Genomic DNA, 24,675 nt, shown 5'->3' on the forward strand with positions numbered 1-24,675 from the left:
CAGATCTGTTTAAGTTCCTCCCAAAATCCTCTTCTCTTCTGAACTTCCCTGTACTGTCAATGACAACAATGTCCTCCCAGTCAGTCAGATTCACATCCTTAATTCCTCCCTTACATTCATCTCAAATATCATTGAGGCAGCTAGATGGTGGAGTAGGTAGAGTACTGGCCTTGGAATTAGGAAGATGGGAGTTCAAATCCAACCTCCAACAAAACTTACTAGCTTGTGTGTCCTTGGTCAATTGAATTGCCTTGACTTCAGGGTCATTTCCAGTTGACCTGATTCATATCTGGCCACTGAACCCAGATGGTTCTGGAGGAGAAAGTGAGACTTAGCACAGCACCCCCACACACACTCAAATCAGTTAATGTGCTTATCATGGCATCACCTCCCTGATATCATGGTCTTCTTTGAAAATGAAGGACTTAATTTTGCTATCTCTAATATTTTATTTTTTCCCCAAGGATATGATTTTTCTATCAACACATTCAGTTTTGATCAATGTATAGTATGGAAACAATGTAAAGATTATCAGACTGCCTTCTGTGGGGGGCTGGGGGGAAGGAAAGGGAGGTGGGAGGAAAATTGGAAAATTCAAAACCTTACCAAAAATGTTAGGTCACAGAGAGTCAGACACAACTGAAAAAACTCAACAGCATGTGTAAAGTGTTGTCATTGTGACTGTTATTAGAAACTACTATTGTATATAATTGGAAAACATTTAAAAAAAAGAAAATGAAGGACAAAACATTATTATTAAATATCCAAGTCTTGTAGTTTCTTTTTGTTGTTACTGCTCAGTTGTTTTTAGCCATATCCAACTCTCCATTGAGATTTTCTTGTCAAAGATGTGGAGTGTTTGCTATTTCCTTCTCCAGGTCATTTTACAGATAAGGAAACTGGGGCAAACAGAATTAAGTAAACTTGACGGGTCACATAGCTAGTAAATGTCTGAGGCTAGATTTGAACTCAGGAAGATGAGTCTTTCTGACTCTAGGTCTAGCACTCTGTTCATTACTCTACCTTATGATTTTTACTTTCATATTATTTATCATAAACATCTCTGCATTCAAACAGCCACCACTATGGTTCAGGCCCTTATCACCTCACTCCTGGACCTCTTGGTTTGTCTTCCTGTCTCAAATTTTTTCCTCCTTTAGATCATCTGATCATGTCACATCCTACTGTCCCTCAAGAAAATAGAATGGTTCGCCTGTGTCATACAGAATTAAATATAAACTTATTTCTTTGACTTTGATAGCCTTCATTATCTTGCTTCTCCCTTCAACTTTACTCTTCTCCCATTTTGTCTGTGATGCAGTGTCTTTAGTCAATCCTTCCATGCCCTGTCCCCTGTGTCCTGAATGTTTTTTTTCCTCACTTCTGCCTCCTAATCCCCTAGCTTTCTTGGAGATACAGCTCAAAGTCCACCTTTTCCAAGAGGTCTTTACTAATGTCTGGAGCCATTCCTCTGAGATTATCTTCAATTATATTCATTATATCTTTAATGTACAGTTATGCAGATCATATCTCCATTTAGAATATGAGTTGTTTCAAGGCAGGGACCAGTTTTTTAATCTTTTTATCCCCACTGCCTGGAAGATAGTAAGTTGTTCTTAATAAATACTTTTTGACTGACTGACTTAGAAACTGATAGAATAATTGCTTTCTCTAAGATACTGTTGTAGTCAATGAATGGATGGAGTTCTATCAGCTTATGTTATTAGTCTTTCCTCTCTATAGGTAAAATGGAATAAGTATTGAATATTTATGCAAGGTTGAGTAATGCATCTAAATGACTCTTGGAAAGTTCTGTTGTTATTGATTGTAATACTAAAATAAGGAAAGCCAGATTATTGAGTCATAGGAGTTGGAAGACAGCAGCTGCTGCCCATACCTCTTGAGGAGGGTAGAGTCTAAAGTCAATACGTACAAGCTGAGGAGAATCAGGGTTTATAAGCTGATTGTTTCAACAATTACTCAGTCTTTTTTGGTTTCAGCCTTCAGAAAAGTACACTTATTTCCAATAACTTATATTAGCATTTTCACATAGCTTTTAGCTGTATAAAAGTAATTTGTAACTCAAAACAGTCATGAAAAAGTGAAGGTTACCTTTGACTGTAAAACACTATGTTATTATGTTCATGTGCATATACATTTGTTGTATAGCTGACTATTTTTTGAAGGAGGGAGAATAAGGGAACCATGTAAGATCCATTCATTGCAGAGGTGTGAGGCTATGTTTTTGTTTGGCTACCTGACTCCTGTGTGTGACCTCTGGACAGCTTGTATACTCAGGCCATGATATGATATTGTCTGAAGTCTTAAGCATGGAGAATCATGATCAGTCAGTCACAGGGTCAACAATAGCTGTGTTCTTGACAACATTCCCTATTCCCCATTCCTGTCCCTTGACAACTTTCATTCCTTATTATTTACTGTTTCCATACTTGTCAGAGATCACAGAACTCTGATGAATTGTACTTATTATAGGGGAAAGAAGTAATCTGTTTGGAAGTGGTGAGGGAATAATTGTTTTTTGTGATGAAACAGGCAATAGAATAAGGATATATGTTTCAGTATTTTTGCAGGTGTCTTAATGGCACAGTGACTAGAACAATGAACCTGGAATTAGAAAGCTCTGAATTCAAATTTGATCTTACTAGTTATATGACTGTAAGCAAGTCACTGAACTCTGTTTACCTCAGTTTCCTCATCTGAAAAACAAACTTAAGAAGGAATAGCAAACCACTTAAGTGATTCTTTGCTGAGAAAACCTCAAATGGGATCATAAAGAGTTGGATACAATTAGAAAATTCTGTCTGTAGTTTAAATCTTGTGTTTTTAATATGAATAATCTGAAGTTGTGGGGGAGAGGGAACATCCAACAGAGAGGTAATTTAAGCAATGTACTTTGAAAGAACAGTACAAGCCTTTATGTCAATATGCACTCTTATTGTTTAAGATAGTTAAATATGTAAAACACTTCTTTCCTGCATTATGTGGGAAGAAGTTGGAGGAAAGGAACCTGGGTGCTCTTGAAGTAACAAAACTCAGTGCTAATCTTCCTAAACCCTATTGACTTGTGCTCCTTTTAGCATTTGAATTACATCTTATGAACTCTAGATCTAGGAATAGTTATTATTTAGCTGAGAAGTAAGACAGCATAGTAGACAGAAACCTGCCTAGTAATCTAAAGAATCTGAGTTTAAGTCATTTGTCTGACACTTACTAGCTTTTTTTTTCTTCCTATTAATATGAAAGATACTTGAAGGCAGGGTTTTGTTGAGTTTTGTTTAGTGCTTTTTACCCACTTTGTAAAAGAGGTGCCTAGGTAGTAAACAAAATTTCCTGATCTGAAATCAGGAAGTAGTTTAGTCATTCCAGTCATGGCCCCATTTGGGGTTTTCTTGGCAAAGATATTGGAGCAGTTTGCCATTTTCTTCTCCAGCTCATTTTACAGAGGAAGAAACTAAAGTAAATAAGGTTAGGGTCCTTGTCCAGGATTGTCCAGGATTATCCAAGTAGAAAATTTCTGAAGTCAGATTTGAATCTAGGTCCTCCTGACTCCAGGGCTTGTGTTCCATCCCCTGTGCCATCTAGTTACCCACCTAGTGAAAAAGGACATGGATTTGAATTTGTACTTAGTGACACTGAGCAAATCACTTGATCTCTGTCTGCTTCAGTTTCTTTAGTTGTGGGATAAGAGCAGTCTCTTCCTCCTATAGTTAATAGGGGGGAAAAGATCATATTTGCAAAGTATTTAGCTTGATATCCGCACAATAATAGATCCTTGCTCCCTTCCTCACTTCCCTTTTTTAAAGTGCTTTTAGTCCTATCTTTGACTAGGAGCAAGCCTTGATAAATGCTTAATTTATTATCAAGAGATGGCTAATGGATTAATCACAGTACTCCAAGCAACTTCTAAGGCAATAAATCTTAGAGTGAAAAATCTCATCTATACTGGAAGAGAAAGTTTCATCACCAGTAGTTTCCTAACTGTGAGATCCTCCATGAATGAAATAGTAAGTGTGGATCAAAAAAAAAATTAAATTATGTAAAATGTATATGCACATGAACATAATAACATAGTGTTTTACAGTCAAAGGTAACCTTCACTTTTTCATGACTGTTTTGAGTTACAAATTACTTTTATACAGCTAAAAGCTATGTGAAAATGCTAATATAAGTTATTGGAAATAAGTGTACTTTTCTGAAGGCTGAAACCAAAAAAGACTGAGTAATTGTTGAAACAATCAGATTGAGCTTCAACTTATCCAACCATTCTATAAACTGCTGGTACAGTGTATAGAGTATCAGCCCTGGAGTCAGGAAGACCCAAGTTCAAATTTGACCTCAGACACTTGACACTCACTCACTGATTGCATGTCCTTGGACAAGTCAATTTACCCTGAATACCTCTCCTCCAAGGGCCCTCCTGATCCATTTCTGGGTCTAGATGTCTTTAGAGGAGAAAGTGAGGCTGGTGACTTAGCATAGCGCCCCTTAACTCAAATCCAAATTGTTTGCTTGTCATGGCATCACCTTCCTGATGTCATGGTCTTCTTTGAGAACAAAGGGCAAACATCATCATCATCATTTTAGACTCATCCCCTGCATCAGCTTTACTACCTTCTTTAGAAGGTGCTAGAAAAGCATCATCAATTAACAGGCAAGACTCATTTGTTTCAAGCATTATAGTAGACTAAGTGGGGTAACAAAGTAAAATAAAGTCCTCCATTCACCAACAATTTTATTTCCATCATGTAACATGAATAAATACAGTATAAGTAGTAACAAGTAAATTGTGTTACATGAGTAAATATAAACTATGGAGTAGTTGATCGGGATGAGACAGTAGCAGCTTGCAAGACCAAGAAGGGTTGAAACTGAGCTTTTTAAGAAAACAAAGAGACAGAATTGAGAAAGGAATGCTTCCCCACATTAGGGGCACCACTTGAACGAATGTATGGAGATGGGAGATGGGTATGTTTTGAATGGGGCATAGCAACTAGGCAAGTCTGTACAATAAGTCCAGAAAGGTAATGGAGCCAGATTTGGAAGAGCCTTAAATGTCAGACAGAAGCATATGTGCTGGTTCGGAGTCAGGGAGCCAGTAAGACTTTTTGAGTAGACAGATGACACGGTCAGACCTGTTATTTAGGAATACCATTTTGGCATCTTTATGGATGATTTACTGGAAAGGTGAAAGACTTGAAACTGGGAAACTAATTTGGAGGCTTTTGTTGAAGTTTAGATAAAGTATGATTAGATAGATGTTGTTCAGTTGTGTCTGACTTTTCATGATCCCATTTGGGGTTTTCTTTGCAAAGAAACCTAAATGGTTTGCCATTTTCTTCTCCGGTTCATTTTATAGATGAGGTAACTGAGGCTAAATTGAGTTAAGTGACCTGGCCAGGGTCACACAGCTAGTAAGTATCTAGGGTTGGATTTAAACATGTCTTCCTGACTCTGGGCCTGGTTCTCTGCCACCTACCTGCCCCCAGAATTAAAAAGATTTCACCACTGATGGGATGGATATGGGAGTGAAAGGGAGAAAAAAGAGAATGACTGTAAGTCTTCAAACTTGGGGAAATGGGAGGATGAGAGTACCCTTTGGAGAAATAGGAATATTAGTTCAGGGATGGGAGTATGGAGATGAACTTTTTATCTGTACATATCAATGTTGAGATGTATATGAGAAGGCTTTGCTGGTAAATACAGCTCTGCCTATGTGATCATTGAACTGGAAAAGTTTGTGGACAGTTGAATGTGCATGTAGAGAATGGGGAGGGGAAGAGATGAATCAGAGTCAGAGTTAGACTGTATCATGCCACATAGTTTCCACTGTAAAGGCAAGCACAGAGTGCTGTGTTCAAATCCTGCCTCTGACACTAGTTAGCTCCATGACATTAGGTAAATCACTTCTCTCCCTTAGTCCTAGCTTTAATTTTTTTTCTCATCTGTAAATGGGGAATAATAAAAGCACCTATCTCCAAGAGATTGTTGTGAGGATGAAACAAAGTATATATTTGTAAGTTTCTTTGTTCACTTGAAAACACTATAAATACTGAGATAGCTCGTTGGTATAGTGGCTGGAGGAGTGGACCAGATAGACCTGAATTCAAACTTGGCCTTAGATTTTTATTAGCTGTGTGACCTTGGGCAAACCTCTTAGCCCTGTTTGCCTCAGTTTCCTCATGTAAAAATGAGCTGGAAATGGAAATGACGAACCACTCCATTATCTCTGCTAAGAAACCCCCAAAAAGAATCCCAAAGAGTCAGAGATTACCAAAAGGACTGAACAAAACAACAACAACAAAAAAAAAAAATAACTAAACTAACAAACTAGCTCTGTGACTTCTGTCAAGATACCTGATCTGTCACTAGGTCTCAGAATCCTTACCAGAAAAATGAGAGATTTAGATAAAATGATTCATAAGCTTCTGTGGTTATCAGAATCACAGAATTTCAGAGTTGGAAGAGACCTCAGAGGCCATCCAGGCCAAACCATCCCTGAACAGGAATTCCCCCGTACCATTGTCATCTGACCTCCACTTAAAGTGAAACCCAATAGTTCCCAAAACAACCCATTTTCCCTTTTGGGCACATTTAGTTGCTGGAAAATCTTCCTTCTAAATTTGCTTCTTAGTGACTTTTGGATGGATTCCTAGTTCTGTCCTTTGGGCATTAAACAAAAAAAGTTTCATCACTCTTCCACATGACAGCTTTTGAAAAACTTGCATTGAGACATGTCCTCTTCTTCCCACCTCCACTCCCTCACCCTACTCTTAGTCTTTTTTCTCCAGGATGAACATCTACAATTCCTCATGTCATGAACCCAAGGACCTTGATAATCTTGGTTGCCTGGATATGTTGCAGCTTTAGGAAATGTCCTCTTAAAAATGTAATTCCCCAAAGTGACATGTCTAACCAAAAGGAAATAATAGCCCTTTTATCCTAATGTTGACTCATTGAGCTTGTGTCTACTTGAGAACTCTGGATCTTCCTCAGACCAAGTGCTGACTGACTTTTTTATAAACAAAAATACTCAGGCCAAGAGAGGCTAAATTACATGCCCCAGGTTTCACTCAAATAATAAATGTTTTAAACCCAGAAATTAAGCCTAGTTCTTCCCAATTCTGTATCTGTACATTGCTATATTTTCTATTTTGTTTTGGTTTAAATGATTTTAATGTTTTTACAATACAGTCAAAGATGCATGACTCAAATAGACTTGCCCTCGGTGTCAAACTCCCACTATTTTTAGCTCGACTCAACTGCACTACTATGAGAAAGATCTTTGGTCAGTATCAAATGTTGTAGAGGATTAATCCTCTCTTGACTTTTGTGATGGTAGGAGGTTTTTGATTCAAATGATATTTTTAATAATTTGAACTGAATTTTCTTTTTTTAATTCATATTTCATTTTTCCAAATACATATTATGAAGATTTTTCATCTATATGCCTATGTATATTTTTAAGTTATAAAATTTCCTTCCACCCTCACTTCCCACCCCCTTCCCCTCAGCAGCAAACTGATAGGTTAATATTATACTTATACATTTGTGTTAAAAATGTTTGTGGGGGGGGCAGCTAGGTGGCACAGTGGATAAAGCACTGGCCCTGGAGTCAGGAGTACCTGGGTTCAAACCTGGTCGCAGACACTTAATAATTACCTAGCTGTGTGGCCTTGGACAAGCCACTTAACCCCATTTGCCTTGCAAAAAAAAAAAAACCTTAAAAAAATATGTTTGTGGGGCAGCTAGGTGGTATAGTTGATAGAACACCGGCCCTGGAGTCAGGAGGACCTGAGTTCAAATCCTGTCTCAGACACATAATAATTACCTAGCTGTGTGATCTTGGGTAAGTCACTTAACCCCACTGCCTTGTAAAACTTAAAACAAAACCAAAAAAAAAAAAAACATGTTTACAGATTATTCATTTTTGGTTTGAGGAATTAGGATTGAGGGAAAGAAATACATAAGAGATTTTTTTTTTTTAGTGAATGTGGTATTCATCAGATTCCGAAGGATTTTGTTTCATTTTGTTTTGTAGCACTGTCCATAGCTAGTCTAATAGGGTTGTTCTAGCTCTCTGAACTGCCAAGAGGAGCTGCATCCATCAAGGTTGATCATTTCACAATGTTGCTGTTAATGTGTACGTTGTTCTCTTGGTTCTGTTTCCTTTGCTCAACATCAATTAATGTAATTCATTCCATACTTCTCTAGAGTCTGACCATTTATGGTTTCTTATAGAACAATAGTATTCCATAATATTAATATACTATAATTTGTTCACCATTCCCCAATTGGTGGGAATCCCCTCAATTTCCAATTTTTTGCCACTTCAAAAAGAACTGCCATGAATATTTTTGAATTTTTGAGACTTTTCCCATTTTTTATGATTTCTTCTGGATATAGACCTAGAATTGGAATTGCTAGGTCAAACAGAATGAAGAGTTTTATCGCTTTTTTGCACATAGTTCCATGTTGCTCTCCAGAATGGTTGGATCAATTCACAACTCCACCAGCAATGCATTTATTTCCCAATCTTCCCACAACCTCTTTAACATTGATCATTTTCACTTTTTGTCATCTTAGGCAATCTGGTGGGTGTGTGGTGATACCTCAGAGTTCTTTTAATTTATATTTCTCTAATCAATAATGATTTGGAGCATTTTATATGATTATGTATAGCTTTAATTTCTTCATTTGAAAGCTTGTCTATTCATATCCCTTGATTGAGCTGAATTTTCAAGGAAGCCAGAAAAGTTGAGAAACATAGGTGAAGAGGAAAAGAATTCCAGGTGTGAGGGAACAGCCAGTGAAAAATTATGAAAATGAGTGATGGAGTGTCATGCTTAAGGAAAAACAACAAGATTAGCATAACTGGTTCATTGACTACAGGAATAAAGCATAAAAAAGGGACAAAGTTATAAAACTTTTAAAATGCCAGAAAAATGATTTTATGTTTGATCTCATAACTGGTTGCTGGAGTTTTTTATATTGATAGCAAGCCAGTGGAGTTTAAGGGGACAAAGCAATCATATATGTACAACAAAAACAGTGAATCAGAGTAGGAAAATGGAATTCAGGAAATTTTCCCAAGACCAAGGCTTGATTCTAGTCACAGTTCTGCAGAGTTGACAAGTGCCCAAGGGCAGGTAGACAATCTCCACCTGAGATATGGGACCATGTGGGGGAAACCAACTTTGGCCTTAAGCATCCCCAAAAAAAGGTAGAGCACAAAAATAAAGACTAAAGTGAATGAACTGAGAAAAATCAATGCATTTAAAAAAAAACCTCCTAAAAATCAGAATAGATATTCAAAAAAGCAAGAAAAAGATGAACAAAACAGGAAGGAAAAGCATCAAAGTAATAAATAATATTTGAACATTTTTAAAAAACTCAATAAAATGAATAATTCATCAGTCCTTCTAATTGAGGGAGGAAACCCAGATAAGTATCAGAGACAAAAAAAAAGAAGAAATCACAATAAATGAAGAGGTAGCAAAGGAGGTTATTAGAAATTATTTTACCCAATTATATATGAACAAACAGACACTTGAAATAAAATAATATGAATGAACTATATAGTTAAACATCCAGTTTCTAAAAGGAAAATAATTGTGTTAAGAGGTAGAAATTAGTCTGCATACCCAGAAGATTCAAGCAAGCTTAGAAAAGTATGCTTTCTAATGGTTCTTGAGGGAGTATTCCTTTTCAAACAACTCAGTAATTTCAGTCCTTTTTGTAATGAAATCCAAACTACAGAATCAAAAATTTAACCCAGTTAGAAAATAGTTGTTCAGTGGGAACCTATGTGGTCTGTGGTAGTTGTTCAGATTATCATTACTTGAAAGCGAAATGAATAGTGACCTGGACCTAAAATCAGGAAGAACTGAGCCTCATTACTGGAGGTATGATCCTAGGCAAGTTACTTAACATGTTTGCCTAAGTTTCCTCTTCACAGAGCTGTGAGGATCAAATGAGATAATAGATATTAATACAGTACCCAACACATAGTAGGAGATGTATAGAAGTTTATTCCCTTTCCTAAATAGGTACCACCCTTATCCTACCAAATCAGGTCTTTATAATGTCTCAGTGAAACTTATAATTGGTTATAATTTTGATTATATATTGGTTATAACATAATTTTCAAAATGATTTATGTTTACCTATATACAATCATTTTTCCTTCCGAGTCAACAAATCAAATCAAGCATTTATAAAGTTCTTCCTGATTATGGGGCACTGTTCTAACACTGGGAATGCAAATGCAAAAAAAAAAAAAAAAAAACAAAACAGTACCACATCTCTTAGAACTTAAATTTCAGTGGGGGAATGCAACAGAAAAGGAAGCTAAAAACATAAGAAAACAGTGTGAATGGTATCATGGTGGGAAAGACCTTAGAGTCAATCAGAGCTCAGAGAAGAATGAAAGATTGGCTTACACACCTACTCAAAATGATGGTTTCAGGAAGAGATGCCCAATCTTAGGAGAGGGTCCAGAGGGTAGAGGAATCGTTCCTAGTTAGAAGACCACAGAGTTAGAGGCATTTTTCGGGTTGAGTAGGTTGCTGGAAAATGGAGGAGAAATCCAGAGACTGAGTAGCAAATTTGGGAAGGGAACAGAAGAGCAAGCTCACCTTTTCAGGTGACCTATATTTGGACCAATATAATAAGACCTAGTTGTTCAGTGACTTTTGTAAAGTGCTTGCAATGAGCTAAAGTAAGGCTTCAGGATTAAATAATTGTTCTTTTGCTTAAATCAGTGGTTGTCCATGTTAACACTTTATATTTACACATTGAAAATCATTATTGAATAAATATTTATTGGAATATTAGATGAATTATAACATCAAATGTGTTCGTGTGTTTTTTTAACTTTTTAGGTAACTTTTGATCCAGAAGTATTTTTCAATATTTTGCTGCCTCCAATTATTTTTCATGCTGGATATAGTTTAAAGAAGGTAAGATATTTTAATAATTTTAATTACATAATGTCTCTGGTAAAAATCTACTGCAAAGTAGTCTTATTTCTCATATATACCTCCCAGTAATTATTTCTCAATAAATGTAGCTAGTGATTAGCAATGTATTTCATCCAAGTAATCTGAAATCTGGTTATTTGTACCTCAAAATCTGATTATTCTTACAGTGAGAAGTCTCTGAGAATTGTGGAAAGTTGAGTCAGAGCTATTGTCTTACAACCTTTTCCCTTTTTTTTGAGAATTGTTTCTAATTACATGCAAACAAAAATTTTAATAGCCCTATTTAAAAATTTTTGAGTTCCAAATTCTCTCCTGTTTCTCACCACCCTCCTTGAGAAGACAAGCAATTTGATATAGATTATACAAATAAAAAAATTCTGTATTAAACATATTTTAAAAGAAAATGAAGACCAAAATAAATATGCCAAGAATAATAAAGTTTTTAAAAAGTGTTTCAGTGTTCATTCAGTCTCTCCATTGAGGTGGGTGGCATTTTTCATCATGAGTCCTTGGAATTGTCTTAGATCATTGAATTGCTGAGAATAGCTAAGTCATTCACAATTCATCATCATACAATACTGCTGTCATTGTGTTCAGTGTTCTCCTGGTTCTTCTCACTTCACCACACAACCTTTTCTTGAGGGAGGAGGTTGATGAGAACTTAGAGGGAAAAGAGGGCTGAGTTGGTTTGGCATGTCTGTGACTTTTATTTTTCCTGTTTCCTAACTCTAAATCTTGTCCACAAGATTAGAGAATTTCTTCAGCAGAATCCCTTGGAAGAACAGACCTAGGCCTTGTTTTTAGCATTCTTTTCTGGCAAAGAACTAAAGGAAGTACTTTTAGCCACCACCACCACCCCCCCCCCAGGAGCTGTTGGCGGCCAACAAAACTCAACAGCATTCTTGTGGATTGAAGAGCACCTGCATATCCAACCAGTTCTGTTGGCAAAGCAGTCTCTGACTTTGAGCAGACTTAACTCTTTTGTTGCTGACTCCAGTAGGTGTTCTTTGCTCCAAGGACTTCTACAAATAAATCTCTTTTCTTTTAAGGGTCATCCAACTTCCTTTTGCATCTCTGTGGTCTGTCACATAAGTTATATATGAGAAATATTTATTACTTTATAGAACATTCTTTCTCTGCTTAAATAGAGCATTTGTTACTGAGGTTCTCATTCAGCTGAGCTTTGTTAATAAATGTGGAGTGTTTTAAAGTGTCTGTGTATATGCTTGTGTGCACACATATGAGCACATACATGTCTACATGCATGCACATGTGTGCCTGTACACAGATGTGTGGCATATAGTACATGTTTGCATGCTGCACTATGAATTGTGTGCATGTGATACATGCATGATGTGACCATGTGTATATTGGTGTGTGTGGTATGTGCATGTGTATGGGTTGTTGCATATACATGTATTGCGTGTTACATGTATTTGTATATATGATGTATGTGTGTGGTATGTATTTGAATGTGTAGGTATACATGTGTGGGTGTGAATAGGTACATTTGTGCCCATATAGTACACACATGCATGTGTATATGAGACATGCATGAGCATATAAGAATGTATCTGCATATATGTGTAGGTGTGCATATGTTTGTGTGTGATAGCATGGTGCACACATGTATATGAATATTGAGTACATGATGTATGTATCATAAATGTGTGTAAGCGTGTTTGTGAGTATGCATGTGCCTATGGTGTGTGTGTGTGTGTGTGTGTGTGTGTAGTCAAATTCAAAGAGACAAAGAACTAGACCTGAGATTTCGCTGGTATAGGGCATTCCCGAGTGAGGAAAATCCTTCTCCCAATACAGCTCAACACTTATATTGCCTAGAATTCAAACATTGAAGTCAGTTGCTCAGACTTACTAGGGCTCAGGTCTTCCTGGCTCTCCAAGCTGGCTCTCTTTAAGACCAACTTTTTATTTACTTGTTTCAATGCTTCTTTCAGGTACATTTTTGCAATAAAATTGAGATTTAGATAGTGAAAGGTAGATTAGTATGTGAAAAGTAGCTTAATTTCCCCCAGAGCTTCTTCTTTGAGCCTCATTCTCTTTGGAAGAAAAAGAAATGGTAGACTCTTTGGTATGAAGTTGAAGCTGCTTCTTAAAAGCTAGTGTTTAGGTCATCATTGGTGTTCAGCTTACTGTCTTTTCCCTTTTCAAAGAGTTTCAAGTATGGGCACTTCAGTAGTGTGGACTATTGTATGTATGCCAACTTGTATTAAATCTTCTGTCAATTAAGTCTTATAAATATTTCATCACTAACTGCTGATGTGTAAACAGATATGTTCAGACCTCTCTGGCTTATGCCCATCTATTCATCACAAGATGTAGTCTTATTTCTCTGACTCAGGAAATCATCACCATCTTTGTTTTTGCTCCAATGCACATATTATTTGACAAAGTGTTTCTTTTAAAAAGTATGTCATATACAATCTCCCCCCCCCCCCCATTTTGGGGCTATTGAAATATTCTTTTGTTGACTTTTAAGCTTATGATTTTTTTAAAAAGGAAATTTATATTCAAAAAAAAAAACCCCAAACATATTATCTTGGAGTTGAAACCTATGTCTGAATCATTCCTGTGACACAGAAGCTATTTCCTCTTGAGACTAGTCACTTAACCTCTTATAACTTAGAGTCACTATATGTTATTCAGTTGTTTCAGTTGTGTCTGACTCTTCATCATCCCATCTTGGCAAAGATACTGAAGTGATTTGTCATTTTCTTCTCTAGCTTATTTTGCAGATAAGGAAATTGAGGTAAACAGGATTAAGTGACTTTCCCAGGGTCACACAGCTAGAAATGTCTGAGGCTAGATTAAATTTTTCAAAAAAGGAGTCTTCCTGACTTCAGACCCAGCACTCTGTCTACTGAGCCACCTGGTGCCTCAGAGCCATTATATAGGAAACTTATAAATGAAAATAACCTTCCTTATAGGGTCATTATGAGGAAAACATTTAGTAAATCTCAAAGTGATTTATAAATGTGAACTGTCTTAATTCACCTAAAGAAAGTTCTTATCTGAGAGAGGAAATCTGTTTCCAGACAAATTATCAAATCTGTTTCCAGACAAATTAATCAGCAAGCCAAATGACCAGTATGTGTCAGAAAGTTTGAACCCAAGTCTTATTGGCTTCTAGGTAAGTTCTCTATATACCATGCCACACTACCTTCTGAATGCCTAAAGAACCAGAAAATAAATCTAGTTTGACTTTAGATAGTAAGAAGAGTAAACATTATAATAGTATCAGCTGGATTTGCAGTGGGAAATCCTCTCATCATAGTAGGTAATTAATAAGTGCTTCCTTGATGAATTCTAACCTTCCATGGGTTTAAGTTCTTGTAGATCTATTTTCCTCCATCCTCTATCCTTCCTACCATATCCCTATGTTGTCTCCCCACCCACCTACCTCCACTCATTAGCATGGAAGTTTTGGGAGACTTTATGAAACCAGCCAAAGTTAGACATCAGAGGAACAAAATTAAATACTTTGGTAATGGAGAAACAGGTACTTAAGTTCTTTCTATTTCACTGCTCTCTGTTATCTTACTATAGACATAGCAATGTATTTTGAATTTTTCAAAAAATAGTTGTATGAGCTTTCTTTCTGATAGTCTCTGTTGAGATACATTGAAGTCTAGATTATTTACAGCAGTAATGACAGCAAAAAAATTATTATATGCCTACAAGAACACACCTAGAGTGATAGTATTTTGAAACATATTCCTTTTTTTTTTGATAGTAGATTTCCTTTGTTACTGTGTTTTGCTTTGGTTTTTGCTGTCATTTTGAATTACTTGACTGTATATCAAATTACAAATAGTGTACTTAGAGTAGTGATGGAAAGCTAACACTAGAAGGATCAGATGTAGAGAACTTTAGCTCATTTTTTTTTAAGTTAGAGGCATAGAGCAAAAAAAACCAATGTGAAGTCTCATGGGAAAGAGGTTAATATGAAAAGGAAGATTAGGAAAGTAATCCTGGAGTAAGGGGCATTTGTTTTGCCAATGTTGTTTTAATAATAGGTATGTTCTAATTCTTGGCAATTAATTATCTATGTCAGTCTTTTTTTTTTTTTAAGGTTTTTGTAAGGCAAATGGGGTTAAGTGGCTTGCCCAAGGCCACACAGCTAGGTAATTAATAAGTGTCTGAGACCAGATTTGAACCCAGGTACTCCTGACTCCAAGGCCGGTGCTTTATCCACTATGCCACCTAGCCGCCCCTTTGATTTATTCTTTAGTTGGTTTTCCTTGTGTAATATTTAAACTGACACTCAGGTGTTAACTTTATTTTACCTTTTTATGTAATCCAAACTGACTTTCTCTTTTTGGACAGATGTGGTAGGCTTGTCTTTATTGTCAAAAGTCTCAAAGTGATTTATATTTTTCTTATTTAGAGACACTTTTTCAGGAATCTTGGGTCTATTCTGGCTTATGCTTTCTTGGGGACTGCTGTCTCCTGTTTCATTATTGGGTAAGTGAGACTTTCTTATAGATCTGAGTGAATGTGTTTTTCAAAAATATTGTAATACATGTGTGTCCAAAAAGCCCAATCTTTGTGATGATAATGAAAGCTATAAAGATTTAAAATATAAAATTTGGCTTTATATGAAAAATTCTGATTCAAAATTGTTTTAATTAAACTCTGCAGAAGTTTTAGGCATTTTAAATAAATTTGTTAATAGTCAACTCTTCATGAAATGCTTGCATAGCAGTTTTTGAATTGAGTATGCTGTTGGGATAGTGGAAAGAAAGCTACTTTGATGGGGAAAATAATGGAAAGTTAATTTCTAACCTGTGTAATCCAGAGCATGTTATGTCAGATGGTTTTGTGGGTTTTTTCCCTAAACAATTTGATGGCATGAGGCTCCCATTATTCCAGATAAATGGAACTAAAACTACCTTAGTCTAGTTTAGTAAGTAACAATAAAAGTCCCACATTTTTTGAAACAATAAGATGTTCTGTCAGTTTTGAGAACATAGTTCTTTACTAGGCCCTTTTCCTAAGTCTTAAGCCACCCAGAAACTGCATATGACACACTTTTTCTTTTACGCTGACTTTCACCTTGGGTAATCCAACTCCTTCAGTTGGATTAGGGTTGGTTTAATTATTAGACAAAAATCTAGTTCCTTATGATTTGATTTGAGAACTGCCATCCTTATAATTCTACCTTAAAGGAGTCTGGTCATTTGACTTTAAAAGTCGCTTGCTATATCTCTTAAAATGTAAAAATTATTGGAAGAGAGATTAAATCCTTGACAACTTAGTATGAATGAGTTTTCCAGATCCTTTGAGAGCTCTGAAGATAGAGTGGTCTAAATTTGGGGGGTCTGGGTGAAGCCTTGAAAAGGGAAGCTTGGATAGCTACTTCACTATTTAGGTGGAAGAGGTCTAAATCTGAAGTATTATTTTATGTGTTTTTCATTGATGCAGATTAAAGCTGCAGGTGATAAAAGACAGATAACAGGCTACCCTTCTCATCCCATCCCCCCCTCCCCCACCTAATCTTGATTCACACACTTCTGGAACTTTAGATCTTCTCTGTTCCAAAGTGTCAGATATTTCATAGCAAGTTCCTATCCAAGGCAAATTGAAGACTCAGAAAATAGTAAACAAAAGTCCCAAGAGAGCCTCTTTTCCATAGTAGAATGAGGAAGCATTGTAATATTGCATATATAACAAAAGTCCTAAGAGAGGTTCATTCCCATAGTAACTTTGTAATATTGCATATTGCAATATGTGTTTCTTTCTAGCTGTTGCTGTTACAAGTGACAGACTCAAAACCAATAAGCTTGTTGAATCCTTTAATAGTCATTTCTATATTCATATTCCTGTAAGAGATTTTCTTGAAATTGGACTCTGCTCTTGGTTTTCAAACAGCTCTTGACAGAGATTAGGTTTAGGCAGTAAGCAAATAGTTCACTTCTCAAGTGGTCAATCCAGTTTCCCTCTTTTCTCTTATTTTATTTTTTGCATCTCTGAAAGATTCTCTTGGAATCCTTTGAATTTCACATTATATCATGTTGCAGGTGCTTTTACCCATTTTATTCCTCAAATATTCAGTTCCTCAGCATCTTCTTGAGAAACTGAAACGCTAAGTTAGATAAACTCCAGTTCTGGTTGAAAACCTTGTCAAATAGCAGCTTCATTTGTTTTTTCATTGGCTCTTTAAAAATACAATTTTCAAATGACTCTGCAAAATAGTATTGTTTACAAAGAATTACCTGTTGCTTAATATCCTTTTATTCTTTATAGGTTTTTTTTTAATAAGTTCAATGACATGCAGTATCAACTACATTTTTGTTAACTTGTTTACCATTTGTGTAATATGCTGGCATCTCCCTATTTTTTCCCCCAAAGGGGAACTAGGTTTTGATTAATTTAGACCTTTGAGGTCATGTAATTGATTTATTCTGTGGAAACTCCAAATGATGGGGAGGAAACAATTGGATGATCTCCTAAAATTTGCTAGGATCTGAGTATTAGGTGCCTGGGTCATTGTTTTCTAGGGCAGTGTTGTTAAACTGATAGAGAAATTGCACTACTGATCTATATACAACAAACTGGGATCCTATTGACTTAGATTAAAAATGTAATGTATGATGAATTATATTTGTAATTATTATGTTAAATATTTCCTATTCACATTTTAATGTGGTTCTGACCTCTCTTGGGAGTATTATTGACTGCATATAGCCTTTGAGCTTCATGTTTGACATCTCTCTTCTAGGATGCTGGGGTAGATGATTCTGTTTTCATTTTTCCCTGAGTTCCCTGGGAAACTACCTGCTAATTTGAGCATTTTTCTCTTTTTTACAGGAATCTCATGTATGGTGTGGTAAAGCTAATGAAGTTAGTAGGACAGCTCTCTGATAAATTTTACTACACAGATTGTCTCTTGTTTGGAGCAATTATCTCTGCCACTGATCCAGGTATTTAATGACTTGACCTTTGGCATGGGTTCTCTCTCTCTGCCAATGATTTTTGCCATCATCTCCATATCTTCTCAGATAGTCTTTCTGAATTATTATATATATATATATATATATATAGCCAAAAAAAGTGTCCCCACATGGCCAGTCTTCTGATATTAAACCTCTCTTAGTCAGCAAATATTTATTAAGGGCTAGATGTTGGGATATGGAAAAAGAGGCAAAAACATGGTCCCAGCACTTAGAGAACTCACAGTCTAATGGGGGGGGGGGGGAACACACACAACATTCAATTTCATGGTTGTACAACTTAAATAAGAGGCCAGCTCACAAGGAAGGCACTGATGGAAAAGATACCTTGCAGAAGTTGAGATTTTAACTGAGATTTGAGAGAAAAGGAGAGGGGCAGGTTTTAAAAAACCAACAGAAGTGGTTTGTTTGTTTTTTTACTTGATCCTGGAGATAATAGGGTCTCTCTGACATGGCCACACCTGTACTTTTTCAGGAAAATCATTTTGGTAGCTGAGTGGAGGATAAACTAAAGTAGGGAGAGGCTTGAAGTAGAGCGACAAACCTGAAGACTATTGCAGTAGTTTCAGGGTGATCTGGGACTTGGTGGCCCCTATATAAGTGGAAAACAGAATTTTGTATGTTGTTAAGGTTCAGCTGGGTCATGGACAGTCAACAGATGGTCTGTCATCAAGTGCATATGCTACACATTTTCTCAGTAGCATCAGCCAGCCTGTAGGTTCAGTTGGTCTAACCTTGGAAAACCCAAGGTAATCTCCATACCATTATGAGACATTAGAATAAAAGCCAGGATCATCCTAGTTACACCATTTTTAATGTCATTCAGAAGTTGAAGACAGTACAAACTCTCATGAGGCTTTATTTCCATGGAATGACAAATGCAGTGACAGATCAGTGGCTCTGACACATCACTTAAAATGACATTTCTCAGCTGTGTTGGGTGACATATTTCATCTTTTTTATTTTCATTTTAAATTAAGGACATTCTCAAGCATATGGTCATAATATGAGCTTTCTTCTTGGACTCTGTCTCAATGTTTTTAATTCTAGATCTTTGTCTCAGTCTGTTTCTGATTCACAATGTCTCTGACTCTATCTCTTTGTCTTTCTAACTATGTCTCTGAGTATATATTTCTCTGTCTTTCTCTTTGTCTTCCCCATTCCCACCTACATTTTGTTCTACTTTGGGGGGGGGAGGGGGGTTGCAAGGCAATGGGGTTAAGTGATTTGCCCAAGGTTACACAGCTAGGTAATTATTGTCTGAAGTTGGATTTGCACTCAAGTCCTCCTGACTCCAGGATGCACTATCCACTGTGCCACCTAGCTGCCCCTTGTTCTACTTTTTTAAGTTGTTTTATTAATGCTTTTTAAAAAATCTAACTATAACTTTTGAATAACATCCTCAGTAATGCTGAATTCACTTAAGTCCTTAAGCAAAATTCTCGCTTTCTACAGTGAAGCAAAACAGACATTTGTCGTTCCTTTCAGAAGAGTAACTTGTGCTTTTTCCTATCTCTGAATTGTGGCTTTCACTTTTCCAGGAAACAGATGTTACTTGATTGTAATAATATCACATAAGTCCAACATGCTAGTTTTGTAGACAGTGATGTATTAAATGTCTATCATTACCTGAAGCAAATATAATTTTATTTTCTTAATTTTTTTATCATCAATACTTGCTATGTTTCAGTTTGTGCAGAGGGTATGGCTTTAGGCTCTAAAGTGTCTCTAAAGATCTGATAGATTTCCTTTCAGGCATTATTTACTTGGCCATTTCTTAGAACTTGAAAAAATTTAAACTCATACATGCACACACCTTTGTATTTGCATTTATAATTAAGTTCAACTGTAGAAAATGTTTATAATGAGTAGTTTCTTTTGTTGGCAGCTATCAATAATGGAACTTGCTAAAGAAATAGCTTTTAGTAGATGGTGTAGTGGATAAAGCACTGGCCCTGGAGTCTGGAGTACCTGGGTTCAAATCCAGTCTCAGACACTTAATAATTACCTAGCTGTGTGGCCTTGGGCAAGCCACTTAACCCCATTTGCCTTTCAAAAACCTAAAAGAAAAGAAAAGAAAAGAAATAGCTTTTAGGAAGAAAAGTAGATGGGCCAAATGTGCCTTAGATCAGGAGTACTTAGTTTTTTTAAATTGTTTTTTATTTTATTTACAAAAAACCCAGCATTTTCTATGTCCTTTTTTTCTCTCCCCCCCCCCATTGTGAGAGCAAGAAGAACAAAATTCTTCACAAATATGTATATGTAAGCAAAACCAATTTTTGCAAAGTCATGTCCAAAAAGTGTCTCCATTTACAGTCTCCACTTTGTCAGGAGTTGGGCAATGTACTTCATTGTGAGTCTCCAAAAATTATAGTTGGGGGGCGGCTAGGTAGTGCAGTGAATAGAGCACTGGCCTTGGAGTCAGGCATACCTGGGTTCAAATCCGACCTCAGACACTTAATAATTACCTAGCCTTGTGGCCTTGGGCAAGCCACTTAGCCCCATTGCCTTGAAAAATCTAAAAAAAAAAAAAAAAGAATTATGGTTGGTCATTGTTTTGTTGATCAGTTCCTGAGTTTTCTTTAAATTTTTTTGATCAACCAAAAACCCTTCTCACCCTTCCCATTCTCTCCAGCTCTATTGTGAACATAAGAAAAACAAAACCCATTACAAAAATATATAGTCAATCAAAACAAAATTCCACACTGAACTAAAAAAAATTTATTTCAGTTTGCCTTCTGAATTCTTTACCTCTCTGTCAGGAAAGGGGAACATGTTTCATCTTTAGTATTTTGGGATGCTGTGTTGGTTACTATTCTGACAAGAGTTCCAGATAATAGTATTAGATCACATTTACAATAACAGATTCCTATAATTTGCCCCCTCAAAAAAACTATAAATATTTTTGTACTGTCATGATTAGAACGAAAGCAGGAAATAGGAGGAAACTTTTTAAATAAGGTTTCATTTCTCAAATATATAGAGAGAATTGAGTCAAATTTATAAAACTACAAGTTTTTCCCCAACTGATAAATGGTAAAACAAATATGAGTAAGACATATGCACTGATACAAAATAAAATGAGCAGTAGAACAATATTACATGCAGTAATAGCAATATTATGTGATGAACAACTGTGAATGACAGCTATTCTCAGTCATATAATGATCCAAGACAATTTTGAAGGGTTGACGATAAAAAATGCCCCAGTGAAAGAACTGATAGTCTGAATGCAGACTGAAGCATTTATTTTTTTCTCTGTGTTTTCTTTTGCACCATGGCTAATATGGAAATATGTTTTGCATGACTGTTCATGTGTAATCAATATCAAATTGCCTTCCCAAGAAGAGGGGAGGAGAAGGCAGAGAATTTGGAACTCAGAATTTTAAAAAAATGAATGTTAAAAAAATTTGTGTAAAATTGAGAAAATATGAAAGAAAGTTTGTGATCTTGGTCAAAGAAGTCAGAAACGACAATTTGTTTTTCAGAGAACTAATCCCTCCCTTAATCTGTCCTCTCCCTAATTTCCCCTCCTCCCTTGTACTTTTTCTATCTATTTCCTTGTTTGTCTATTCCTTGTATTTCTATGAGAACTGTTTTATGTCTTTTTATTTTTTTTTTTACTATTTTAGATGAGAATCAGATTCAAGCATTCAATGCTTCACGACCTTTTTGTCCTTGTTTGCATAAATCTGCCTCTGAGTACAATAAGGAGTATTTAACTTTTTTAAAAAAAGATTTATAGGCCCCTTTTGTCAGTTTGGTGAAAATCTATGGACTTTCTCAGACAAATGTATTTAAATCTTAAAAAATACATGGAATTACAAAGGAAATATATTGGATTTTTTAAAAGCTTAATGGATCTTAAGCTAAGAACCCTAATCTTAAACCAAAGGCTTCATGTACAGGACAGGCTTTGAAGATCCTGATATCCCCAAGTGAATATGTGGGCTCCTATTAACAGGAAGAAAGTTCTCAAGGAGCTAATGAGTGTTTTTTTTTCAAGTATGAGTTTTGGGTGGCAGCTAGGTGGTGCAGTGGATATAGCACTGGCCCTAGAGTCAGGAGGACCTGAGTTCAAATCCAGCCTCAGACACTTAATAATTACCTAGCTGTGTAGCCTTGGGCAAGCCACTTAACCCCATTGTCTTGCAAAAAAAAAAAAAACTTAAAGAAAAGGTATGAGGTTCTCTTCCTGTTTGATTGTATTCTAAAGGTGGGTATGAAACAGAAAGATGAAAACATATACAAGATTTGACAGTTTGTTTTCCCTTAAAAAGAAGTAATAAAGAGAAGTCATTATTTTCCTGCCTTATATTGATTGTAGAATAAAGAATTATGTGTCTAAAGAGCTCTGGAAAAGGTTTTTTTTTTTTATCCTAATGCTTACTCTTTTATATTTATATTTATATTTATATATATATTAAAGTATTCAGTAGATTAAATATAGTAGATTTGGGAATGTCTTTTGTCTGATTATTGAATACCCTAGTAATATGAAGATACCAATCTGGGCAAAAGCAGTTTCATGACACTAATTAATATTTTGTATGTTCTGAGTATCTTAAATTAGTATGTTGAAGTTTTCATTAGTATTTTAGACCTGGAGGGAAAGTTTGAACTGGTTCAACCCCCTCCTTTTACAAATGAGGAAACTTGACTGTGTGGTCATTTTCATAGGTAAGACAGCCAATGACACAACAAAAACTGAAAAACCACATCAGCAATTCTCATTCTAGTGTTTTTTCTACTAATACAGTATTGTTCCATAAAGAAAATAACAACTTTTTTCTTAGCTGGGTTCAAGTCATCCACCTTTCAGTTAAATTGATTTTGGGGATTTTTTTTATATTCCTTATGATTCTTGTAAATGTATATATCTCTTGTGAAAGAGAAAAATTTGGTACCATAACAGAACTTTAGTTATTGATCACCCTGAAGGATGGTGTATAAATTATTTAACTGTTAAAACAACAGAAGTTTTTCATTTTAACTGCTTTTTTATAGAAATCTTTTAAAAATTTATCTTAGATCTCATTCTTGGTAAACTTGGATGCTGGTATATTCATACAACTCATTCAGAATAGCATTAGAGATTTCTAGATTCTAGGTTAAAGATATCAAACATGCAACTTGCAGGTCTCAACACTCAATTTACTAAACTGGAAGAAAATATAATTTGAAAATATTTAACAAAGATAAATATATATAATAGAATGTAGGTAATGTTTAACTTTGTGACTTTCTAAGTTACTACACAGCCTTCAAGGATCTTTATGTATAGCTTGGTGGACCCAATTTCTATTTAAGTTTGACACCAATGCTCTAGATGATGTGAGACCTGTGGCTGATTATTTATTGATTCCAGAAGATACTCATTTGCCTCTCATAAAAATGAAGTGAGGGATGTGGAGTTTTATGGTTTTCTGGACAATGAAACATCATAGCCTTTTTCCAAAATTATAATCATAGGATTTTAGAAATAGAAGAAATCATTTACTTCAGCCTTCCTGTTTACTGATTTTTGTTGTTATTCATTTTCAACTTCCAACTCTTTATGACCCCAGATGAGGTTTTCTTGGCAAAGATACTGGAGTGGTTTGCCATTTCTTCTTCCAATTTATTATACAGTTAAGGAAACAGACAAACAGGCTGAGGTGACTTGCCTAGGTACACAGAGTAAGTGTCTGAAGTTGGTTTTGAACTTAAGAGTCTTTATGACTCTAGAACTGGCACTCAATCTTCTGTACCTAGTTGCCCAGTAGATAAGAATACAATTGTACTAAAATGCGGGGAGGGGGGAGAGAGAAAGGAAGATTTGGTTTATAGGCTCATGATTCTAACTTACCTGTAATAGGTAAATGTGCTACAACTTTGAAAACTATTTATTGTTGAAATATGCCACTCCTTTGAAGTGTTTTATGTAGACAGGAGAAGAAAAGGGAGGGTTTAAGCATTAGCAAATGCAAGTTTAATTATTCTATTATTAATTATTTTCTGACTTGAGACTGGAGCATAATAATACTGCTGAATTTTACCAGCTTCATTAACATGATAAAACTTCTGCTGGAATAGACCAAGTTCAGAAATGAATATTCTAGGGAAAGGAATCCATCATATCTCACACTATCAGAATTTGCTTTGTGATTAAGCTTATCTTTTATTGCCACATCTCACTGGGAAATACCAAAGTCACACCTTAGAAATGCATATAGCTCAGTTGATTACATATTTATATATAGAAAAACCACCATAGTTATCAATGACCAAATTGATTTCTTCTGCTCTTTTGTCTATTCACTAATAGCCTCTAATAATTCTTGATATATGTGCCCCAGTCATGGCGATGTATCATAGCTTTGATTCAGAACACTCAGGTCACTATAGCATTTGTGGTTTAGAATATCAGTTGTTTAGTATACTGCTCCTTCAATATTTTCTTGTCCTTTAAAAGTTTTTGACTGATCTCAATTCCCCCCCCCCACTTTTTTTGTTAGATTTTTGCAAGGCAAACAGGGTTAAGTGGCTTGCCCAAGACCACACAGCTAGGTAATTATTAAGTGTCACCAGATTTGAACCCAGGTACTCCTGACTCCAGGGCCGGTGCTTTATCCACTATGCCACCTAGCTGCCCCTCAATTTCCCCTTCTTTCTGATATTTCCCCTTTTAGCCCTCAAACTGTTGTCATTGTGGTCTTGCT

At 35.8% G+C, this 24,675-nt stretch overlaps 1 protein-coding gene across 1 annotated transcript in view; it reads left to right on the forward strand.

Annotated features, from left to right (window-relative positions):
- SLC9A7 (solute carrier family 9 member A7) overlaps positions 1 to 24,675 on the forward strand; it is a 203,715-nt gene that overhangs the window by 75,115 nt on the left and 103,925 nt on the right. The window contains exons 3-5 of the mRNA XM_074213704.1: positions 10,902 to 10,979; positions 15,409 to 15,485; positions 17,832 to 17,944. Of these exons, the coding sequence (XP_074069805.1) occupies positions 10,902 to 10,979; positions 15,409 to 15,485; positions 17,832 to 17,944 (268 nt within the window). The remainder of the gene's footprint in view (positions 1 to 10,901; positions 10,980 to 15,408; positions 15,486 to 17,831; positions 17,945 to 24,675) is intronic.

This window comes from Macrotis lagotis, chromosome 1, assembly GCF_037893015.1.
Source record: "Macrotis lagotis isolate mMagLag1 chromosome 1, bilby.v1.9.chrom.fasta, whole genome shotgun sequence".
NCBI classification, from domain to species: Eukaryota; Metazoa; Chordata; class Mammalia; order Peramelemorphia; family Peramelidae; genus Macrotis; species Macrotis lagotis.